At 40.7% G+C, this 10,168-nt stretch overlaps 1 protein-coding gene across 1 annotated transcript; it reads left to right on the top strand.

Annotated features, from left to right (window-relative positions):
* Window positions 1–698: 698 nt before the first annotated feature.
* Window positions 699–7,011, top strand: LOC118472149 (uncharacterized). The gene is made up of 4 exons (XM_035959860.1): window positions 699–3,014; window positions 3,106–4,597; window positions 6,289–6,506; window positions 6,585–7,011. The coding sequence occupies exons 1-2, from the start codon at window positions 2,134–2,136 to the stop codon at window positions 3,398–3,400; spliced, it is 1,176 nt and encodes a 391-aa protein (XP_035815753.1). The 5' UTR covers window positions 699–2,133; the 3' UTR covers window positions 3,401–4,597; window positions 6,289–6,506; window positions 6,585–7,011.
* The last annotated feature ends 3,157 nt before the right edge of the window (window positions 7,012–10,168 follow it).

Genomic DNA, 10,168 nt, shown 5'->3' with positions numbered 1-10,168 from the left:
ATTTGCGGCATCGGTGTGTCCTGTACTGGCGCGCAAAATTGGTGGCCCAAATACCAGCTGCCGCCATCCAAAACCCTATCTCTCCTTTCCCGTAATACCAGCCGCCGCCGCCCAAATATTCCAGCTGTCCCCGCAGCCGCGCGTGAGTTTGCTCCGGTCGGCCACCAGCCATCGCCCGCGCGCCCTGCTGTCGGCCACCAGCCATCCTCCAACCGCGCGCGCCCTGCTAGCTAGCTTCTCCAACCGCGCGCCCTGCTAGCTAGCTTCTCCAACCGTACGTGCGCGCGCCCTGCTAGCTAGCTTCTTCCTTTGTTTTTTTGCTAAGTTGACGTGCCCCACTGCTACTCCAGAGGAGCAAGGCCGACCGCGCGCACTGCTACGAGTCCGGCGGAGAAGCGCCGGCCGGCGCGGCCACGGCTGTGCGCGTGCGCGAGCAGGCCTACGGTACTGTCGTCCGATCCCAGGTAAGTTTTATGTCTCCTAACCTTTTAGTTCATGTAAAACTTCAATAGTAATCCACACATACAACTCTAAATTAAGCTACAGTGTTTAAATGTAAATTAGTGGAGAAGGAGGCAGTTAATTGTGAGTTGATAACCTGAAATATATTTTTTCTATAACTTTGATGTTGCAGTCACTGAGTTTCTAAGAAGTAGTCCTAAACCGTGGTGGATAAGACATGGATCAATGATGATGCTAGGTACAAATCCATTATAACACAAATATAAATGTGATATCTATAGCTTAAATGGAATTTAACCTAAGAATGAAAATAATGATGCATGTAGGCACGGCAAGACATATTTACAAGGTGTAAACAGCTTCTTGGCTTTTGCATTTAGAAATTCGGTTGTAGGGAACAAGATTTTATGCCCTTGTAGAAAGTGTGTTAACTCGTTTTGGAAAGAGGCAAGTGAAATACGTGAGCACTTAATATGCGATGGGTTTCTAAAAGGGTACACGATATGGAACTTGCATGGGGAGACTAGCTCTGTTGTGAATCATGGAAACTATGATTACAATGAGGTTATGGAGGAACCTAATGAAGATGATGACATTTCTGATTTGCTTAGAGACTTAGCTACTGGTTTAGATGATAGAGGAGATTTTGAGGATACAAGCTCTTTTGTTAACCCCTGTGAGGAGCTAGTTGCTATTCAAAAGTTGGTTGCAGAAAATAGCAAAGAGTTATATCCAAACTGCAAGAAATATACGCAGCTACGTTTCCTGATTAGATTACTCCACATCAAACTCCTCGGAGGATGGACTGATATATCTTTTAACTTACTACTTGATTTACTTAATGATGCACTCCCTGAGGGTTCAGCACTCCCGAAAATTTTTTATGAAGCTAAGAAATTGGTGAAAACCGTAGGAATTGGGTATATAAGTATTCATTCATGCGAAAATGATTGCATTCTCTATTGGAAGGAGAATTTAGATCTGAATTCATGTCCAAAATGTAAGGTTTCACGATGGAAATCAATAAAGAAGAGTCTAGATGGGAAACATGTGTATAAGGTTCCAAAGAAGGTTCTTCGATACTTCCCAATAAAGAAAATGCTCCAAAGGTTATTTTTGACCTCCAAAATAGCAAATCTAACACGATGGCATGCTGAAGGTCGAAAAAAGATGGTTTACTTAGACATCCAGCAGATTCACCCCTATGGCAGGACTTCGACAACAAACATCCAGAGTTTGCTGCAGATAGCCGTAATATTCGCCTTGCATTTGCAACTGATGGCTTTAATCCATTTAGGTCCATGAATGTTATCTATAGTGTTTGCCCTGGTATTTGTATTCCGTACAACTTTCCACCTTCAATGTGCATGAAGCAGTCAAATTTCATCCTTTCTTTGTTGATTCCTGGTCAAAATGGACCTGGTAGTGACATGGATGTCTATTTTCAACCCCTTGTTGATGATCTGCTAGATATGTTCGTCAAAAGCTAGAACTTATGATGCTTCAAAGGGTGAATTCTTCAAGTTGCGAGCTGCACTATTATGGACTATTACTGATTTCCCAGGTCTAGGATACACATCTGGATCTGTCACATCTGGTGAAGCAGCATGTCCTGATTGCAACTACCACACTTGTTCACTTAGACTTAGTAATGGCAGCAAGAATTGCTATATGGATCATCGTAGATTCTTGCTTGATGACCATCCATTTAGGTTTGACATTGATAGATTTGGTAAAACTGAGTTTAGGCCAGCACCTACTCCGCTTTCTGGAGAACAAATTTTAGAGTGCACTAAAGATCTTAATCAAACTTTTGGCAAGGATCCATCTAGAAAGAAACCGGCAAACAAGAGACGCAAGAAAGGGGAACCATTAGTCATTCTCAAAAGGAGATCTATTTGGTTTCAACTACCATACTGGAAAGATTTATTGTTGAGACATAATTTTGACATCATGCACATAGGGAAAAATGTGAGTGAAAGCTTACTTAATACATTCCTGGGCACAGATGGGAAATCAAAGGATAACTTGAATTCTCGGTTGGACCTTCAAGCCCTAGGTATTAGAAGTGATCTTCACCCTATTGAAGTAGAAGACCAACTTTATTTACCACCAGCACCTTACTCAATGAGTCCTGCCGAGAGGAAATTATTTTGCCAAGTACTAAAAGGGGTGAAGTTTCCTGATGGTTATGCAGCTGATATACGACATAATGTACATGTCAATGAGAGGAAAATAATTGGACTTAAGAGTCATGAGTGCCACATTATTCTACAACACTTGCTGCCACTTGCTGTTAGAAAAATATTGCCTACAATAGTCAGTGCTGGAGTGATCCGTATATCTAATTTTTTCAAGAAACTTTCTGCACCAGTCATTCGAATAAGTGACATGAAAAGTCTTGAGGCTGATACAGCTGAAACTCTAAGCTTTCTTGAGACTATATTCCTGCCTTCTTTTTTTGATATTATGGTACACTTGATGGTACATCTTCCCGCTCAAGCAAAAATAGCAGGTCCAGCCCATTTTCGAAGCATGTGGCCGATAGAGAGGTACTTTCATATGCATATTGTAGCATAGCGAATAAAAATCATGTACGCTATGCTATAATGTTATCAATGATCCTTTTATTTATGTGCATAGGTATCTAATGAGATTGAAGGGTTCTGTTCATACAAAAAGTCATTGTGAAGGATCAATCATGGAGTGGTCTATGTTTACTGAATGCCTTACATTTTGTGCTCGCTATTTACATGGCGAGTCTCAATTGAACCATCTTGATGCTAATGATGAAGATTGTAGTACAACTCCTTTCTTCCATATAATTGGTCGTGGATTGTCTGGAAAATGCATAGTTACTTTAGACCACAAGACATGGCTACAAGCCCACAGATATGTTTTGTTCAACTATTACAATATAGGGCCTTACTTGGAGTAAGTTATCTATATAAGTATATATCTTCTCATCACATGATCACTACCTTTTGCATGTTGAAGTGATAAAATGACCTTTACAGCAAGCATGCTCACTATCTATCCTCAAATGGTCTTCAAAATAAACGAGATATCAACCACATACAACATCAATCCTTTCATGAGTGGCTTAGGTTGCATGTAAGTAAGAAATAAACTTAATAGATTTATTTGAGATGGAATTCACATATACTTTAACGGTAGCATTTCAAATTCAGGTGGAAGAAACGTGTGAAGAAGCATCAGACGAGATTAAAATTTTAGCCAAGGCACCAATGATGGTTGCACACAAGTATAATAGCTATACCATAAATGGATTCAATTTCCACACACACTCCTATGATGAGGGTAGATCTATTCAAAATAGTGGGGTTGTTGTAGTTGCAGAGTCAACAAGCTTTGACAGGGGTAATAATGATAATGTCATAATAGGAAATAAGACCTATTTTGGTATTATCAATGAAATTGTTGAACTAAACTATAACCACAAAGGTACGGTCGTGCTTTTCAAATGTGATTGGGTTGACAACCGTGTGCAGAACAAGTGGGTGAAAACTGACCAGTTAGGTATCACATCTGTCAATTTTAAGCACTTGTTCAATACAGGTGAAAAATTATCAGATGAGCCTTTCATTCTAGCATCACAAGCAGTCCAAGTATACTATGTTCCTGATCCAATTGATATTGAGTGGGCTGCTGTTGTTCAATCTAAAGCAAGAGATGTGTATGACCTGGATAATTTGGAGAACGAGCACATAGATAATGATAATCAGTTTTTTGCCCCACTAGTTGATCTAAATGGCAATGTGACTATTGATATTGTTAATGGGATTGTCCCTGCTGTTAGAAGAGACATAGATGGTTACCTAGTTGATCCTAAAACATCTAAAACAAAATCTGCAAAGTAAGTTCTTTTCTTCATTTCTGCAAAGTAGCTGGTATGTATTGAGTACTTCTTTTCAAGGAGTTGCTAATTTCTTTATTCTCTGTAGAAGAAAAAATGGCAAACGAAAGAAGAAAGCATAACGAAGCTATGGTCAACATGTATGAGATGCAGCGACTTGCAACCATCGCAGGCAACAAAAGACGGCTAGATGCTCTTAATATCCCAACTTTGAGTGATATGCAGCAGCACCAGGGTCAACCTAAGAAAAGGATAAAGGTATTTTTTATATGCTCCAGTTTATATATTTAATTTTTATATCCCAAGTTTTATTTATTAAATCATGATGCAATGTTGCATCAATGCTGTCCATCTTTCTCCTAATCAATAAAATGCCCCACTAGTTGATCTATATGCCTTAGAAGTTGCCCTGTCAGGCTGTGAGGTTGAGATCAAATTTTGGGCCCAGTGAAATCGTTATTAGGTTCTCTTATTGATACCTTTTGCAGCTCATCAAGATACAATCGAGCATTTTCACAGGCAGCTGGTCGGGCTTTTAATTCACTCAATCTGGGTAAAGGGAAAACAAAACAATCTCAGTCATTGACCCATATGAACTAAAGGTAAAGGGTATAAACAGTTAGTTACCTGAAAAGAATCGGATCACCAATGGCCTTATGTTGTCCAAGGCTAAAGGATTCCCTCTCCTGTTCAGTTGAGACAGTCAAAATATGGTAAAGGGTATAAACAGCTTCACTACTTCAGCATAAGACTTAATCATCAACTAAGACTAAAAGCAAGCTTAGTTCAACCTCACTAAGTTTCTGCGCAAAGGATTCCCTCTCCTGTTCAGTTGAGACAGTCAAAATATCTATGCTTTCTTCCAACTGTGATATATTAAATGGCAGCAAGCAGTCAATATTATAGAAGTAAGATGTGTAATAAAGAGTAATCATTGCAATCAAACTTTGTTACATTGTCAAGTTTATCTAGATAACAAGATTATCAGGGTAGCATTGAGTTTCAGTGAAAAAACAACAATCTAAAAATAAATGTACATATACAAAATAGTAGAGGGATCACCCATTATCTGGGGTACAATGACAAAAATGCATGATATATATTACTGTCAAATTACCAAAACAACTATAGCTTACCTGCAATAATTTCTTGAACATTACCCTCATCAATGGGAGTGCTAGAATTATTATCACTGCTAGAACTCAAATTTTCATTACTATCTGCTGTGCTATTATCTGGAATTATTAGCAATAAAATTAAGCATACAGTGGGTTGGACTGGACTATGTTTAGTTTACATTGGTCGAATTCATTATACAGCTAGAAGGACTGGACTGTGTTCTCATTTTGTTCTGTTCTGTTCTGAACACATTCTGTTCTGTTCTGAAATTTGTGGCTGAACACAGAAGGGATTTCCATTTCTGTTCTGAAACAGAATGAGAGCAATCATTCTGTTCTGAAATTTGTGGTTGTACAAAAAACATATGACCATCCAGTTCTGTTCTGAACACATTCTGTTCTGTTCTGAACAAATTCAGGAAACCAGCTCCAATTTGTGCTGGAATGTTTTGACTTGGACGACATGAAATTTGTGGCTGCTTCTGTGGTTGCCCGCCCGAGCAGGATCTGGCCTCTCCAATTTGCTGCCCACGAGAGGCCGTGGCTTCCTGGCTGGTGCCGCCCCGGCCACAGATTGTGCAGCCCCGTGGCATACCTGGGCTACTAATTTTAATATGCTTTCCTAGTCCCAATTATAAAGGTTCAATATGAATTCTAATTGGAGCACCTTGTGCTGTGCATAATTTTGGATCAGTTAGGCTAAAAACCAACTTGTTTTTCCCTTGGTAATCCATGGAGACATTGTAGGGCAAATATGTCACGTGTTTTTCACAACTTATCTTTCTTCCATTTCTCAAGAAAAAGTACTTACACCATGTTTCATTCTTGTAGATAACTCACAACACCAGTGCTGCAACTGAAGGTCATAATTTGCGTCCAAGGACACAAAGAAATTTATCTGAGAATGCAAAAAGGCTGAACATGAGAAAGCTGCTCTAGAACAACGCATAGCAGAAATGGAGGAGAAAATGCAGGAGCAAAGGATGGCTCATGAAATGAGAGATGTGGAAATCATCTCGCATGATGGTTCTAATACACGACACCATACGGTAAAGTAGCTGAACATCTTAGAGTCATTTTAAAATCTATGGAATATTTATTACTTATTACCCTCATATTTATTTTAGCACACGAGGTCTGGACAACATATTGATCAAACACATAATATTGCTCAGTTTCATGAAGATGAAGCTTATGTGGAGGATGAAATCTCTGATGAGGGTGAAAACTTGCTTGGCAGCAATCATGTTAGTGTTACCCCTGCAGTACAAAAATCTAAAGGCAACCCTATCAATGGTACCCCAACAATGCAGCCCTCTAGCAAGACGACCAATACAACCCCAGTAGTGCAGCTATCTCAAGGCAACCCTACTAATGCGTCCCTAGCAGTGCAGCGCTGTCAAGGCAACACTAGAGCTATCCCAGCAAGTCTGCCTCTTCACACTGAACTTGTAATTTTTTCATCCATCCTTCAAAGTTTCTAATTCTCATTTGCTAGTGGTCCTGTACATTTATTATATTCTTATAATTTCATTGTTTGCTTTAGATTGGAAAGGATGTTGTTGGGGACTTGTTCTCAAATGCTATGAGTCAAGAACAAGGCAACATAGAAAATGTTAATCGGTAAAGTCCTTCGTCCTTCGAAGCATTATTCCCCTTAGGATATAATGGTTTTCGGACGAAGGTTATGAAGGGCGTACCTTCATAAATACATTATACAATGACGAAGGATGAATTGTAAGGAATATAAAGGACAACATAAACAATTATATATTACTATCATGTATAAACAGAAATAACGTTGGATTACAAATGTACCTTCAACTTGAAGGAGATGAAAGTACAAGCGTGACGCAAAAGCGAATGCCAAATCAGCGTGAACAGTACGGGGGTACTGTTCACCTATTTATAGGCACGGGACACAGCCCATACAAAATTACATTCATACCCTTTACATTTGATAATAATTCTATAGTAGTCTATCGAGGTCTGAATAGCCTTTTCATCTCTAAGTCGGTTTCATTTTCTGCTACCACGCCGAAGCTTTCCTGCTCACATCTTCGGCGCTGTATCGACCTTCGTATTATTCTGGTCTTCTTCTGTCGCGATACCGACTTGAGTCCGAAGATACCTGCTCACACATTATACTCCAGAAATACTGTTAAATCCTGTTTTTGAGGACCTTCGTAAGCCGAAGGCCCCCAACAGTAGCCCCTCGCAATATTAATTTGTTTAAAATAATAAATTTAGATTGCGACATGGACGAAGGCTTTACGCCGAAGGTCCGAAAAAACACCTTCCCTTTGCTAGAATAGCAACATTCACTGACAAGCGGGGTCTTTCCACTTTCAACGCACTGGGCGTATAAATAAGATCATACCGCAAACTCATTTGGCACGCTTTCTTGCCATCTGCTCCCGCTCACTCAATTTTTAGCTTTTGCGCACCAAGATTTGCTGAGCTTTTAAGTTTTGAAGCTTCGGCATTGAAAACAGTTTTTTAGTATTCCCGAAGATGTCTGAAGATAAAAAGGCTGCTACCGAGATGAAGCTAAGTCTCGATGAAGAGAAAAATCTGGGGTTTCTTATAGCAATGTCGAAGACCAACACAGAAAAAATCACCAAGGAGATTCTAGAAGGTTTGTCTGAGGATTCTGGTGACAGCGACAGTTATGATGTGGACAGCGGTGGTGAAGACTCCGAAGATCGTCCCTGGCGACCAAGCCATTCAGTTTATGGTAAATCAACTATCAAAGAGAATCATCTTGTCAACATGAGAGGAAGGTATTTCCGGGATTTGTCCGTTGTGAGGGCCGACGAAGGGGAGAAGACTTGTCCACACCCTGAAGAGAATGAAGTCGTAGTGTACCGAAGCTTTTTGAAAGCTGGACTAAGATTTCCCCTGAGCAGCTTCATTGTAGAGGTGCTGAAAATATTCAAAGTCTATCTTCACCAACTTACCCCTGAGGCAATCATAAGGCTGAATATCTTCGTGTGGGCCGTGAGAAGCCAAGGTCTGAAGCCTGATGCAAAAAGTTTCTGCAATATACACGAATTATCATACGAAACAAAACCTTGGGGTAAGGAACAGTATCACAATAATTTTGGCTGCTACAGCTTCGTTTCTCGGTCCTGGTCAAGCTGTCCCGTGCCAACCTTTCGGAAGAGGTGGCCCGGCGACTGGATGACAGAATGGTTTTATGTGAAGAATGACCTGACAGTACGAGAAGATATCAAAGGTATAATTATGCGCCCTATTTGGCAAAGCTTCGGCCTTCGGAGACCGAAGGTTGAAATGAATGAAGCTGCCGAAGAATGCCAGAGAGCCTTCGGCGTTATCTGTTCTTTTATTGGAACTAGAGATTTAGTACAAGAGCATATTGCCTTCAGGGTATGGCCGCTCGCGGAGAAATGGGAAATGCCGCAAGAAACCATAAAAGAGGCCGACGAAGGTAGACTTATCAGGCTGAAGTATACTTTTAAGTTCGGAAATAAATTCGTTGAGCCAGATGATGACTGGTTAAAAAGCATTGAAAATTTAAGTGATGAACTGCTTGGGGCTTATTCGAAGGCCGAAGATACTGCACTGTCAGCAGCCTTCGGAGGCCGAAAAAAGAAGAGGCTGAATCGGGTGTTTGATGCAATCGGGTTCGTCTACCCTGACTATCGTTACCCCATTCGAGGGCAGAAGAGAAAAAACACAACCTCTGCAAAAGAAGAAGCTGCAACTGCTCCTAGCGAGCCAGAACCGAAAAGAAAAAGGATAAAGGTCTTCACACATCGGCCGCGCTATATTGAACCAGCTTCGGTGCCCGAGTTCACCGGAGAAACTTCTTCGGCCACCGAGGCTGAAAAGCCAATCAAATCAACCTTGCTGCCAGAAGTTGCAGAAATGGCCGAAGCGCCAACAAGGATAGAATTGAAAGAACCGAAGATTTTGCTACCAGAAACCAAAGAGATGGCCGAAGCGCCATCCACAGAAAAAATGGAAGAAGTGAAAAAGCCAACTGAAGAAAAAACATCAGAAGTTTTGAGTCCTGCAGCAAATATTGAGACAGTAAAAAATCAAAAAGTGCCAGCAGTGACTCCGAAAAGAAAGAGAATGGCAAATGTGCTAGATGTACTGGAAACAATTAAATCTTCAAGCACACCTCCGAAGAAGACTACTGCCATTCCCGAAGCGAAAACTGAAATTTCTGATACTAAAGCTCCAGAGCAAGAAACTGAAGCCGAAGCTGGGTCCTCAGAGCCCGCGAAGATAAAATCCTTGGAAACTGAGGAAGAAAAAATAACAGAGCCAACTTTTGTTGAAGAAATCGGTGTCATTGCCCCCGAAGTATCCTCCAAAGTCCGTGATTATATTGTTCGTCATGCTTCGGGGAAAAAACTATCAGAAAAAGAAGAGCAAGAGGCCCAGCGCTACGCCCAAAAACTGAAGTATCCAAAGGGGGCGTTAATATTCAATGGCAGTGGAGAAGAAGACTTTTTGTATTGTCTCCCTGACAGCAAGGAGATTTCTGTCTGTCGGGAGATGAGCAAAAGCTTCGGATTCCCAACACTAGAAGACGGGCTCTCGGTGCTGTCGAAGAACGATCTGGCCGACAGCCTGGCATATAATAGCTTAAAGGTGCAACAAATGGGATCTTTGTATTTTTTGTTGTGACCAAAATTTTTCATTTACTTAAATCTATTGCCGCACACATATTTCTCTT

This window comes from Zea mays, chromosome 6 (assembly GCF_902167145.1).
Source record: "Zea mays cultivar B73 chromosome 6, Zm-B73-REFERENCE-NAM-5.0, whole genome shotgun sequence".
Classification (NCBI taxonomy): domain Eukaryota; kingdom Viridiplantae; phylum Streptophyta; class Magnoliopsida; order Poales; family Poaceae; genus Zea; species Zea mays.
The sequence above is the reverse complement of the archived record's forward strand: the minus strand, read 5'-3'. Positions and strand labels throughout refer to the sequence as shown.

Coding starts and splice junctions, on each gene's coding strand:
- LOC118472149 (XM_035959860.1), top strand. CDS start 2,134: ATGGATCATCGTAGATTCTTGCTTGATGACCATCCATTTAGGTTTGAC. Junction 3,015..3,105: donor AGCATGTGGCCGATAGAGAG/GTACTTTCATAT, acceptor TTATGTGCATAG/GTATCTAATGAGATTGAAGG.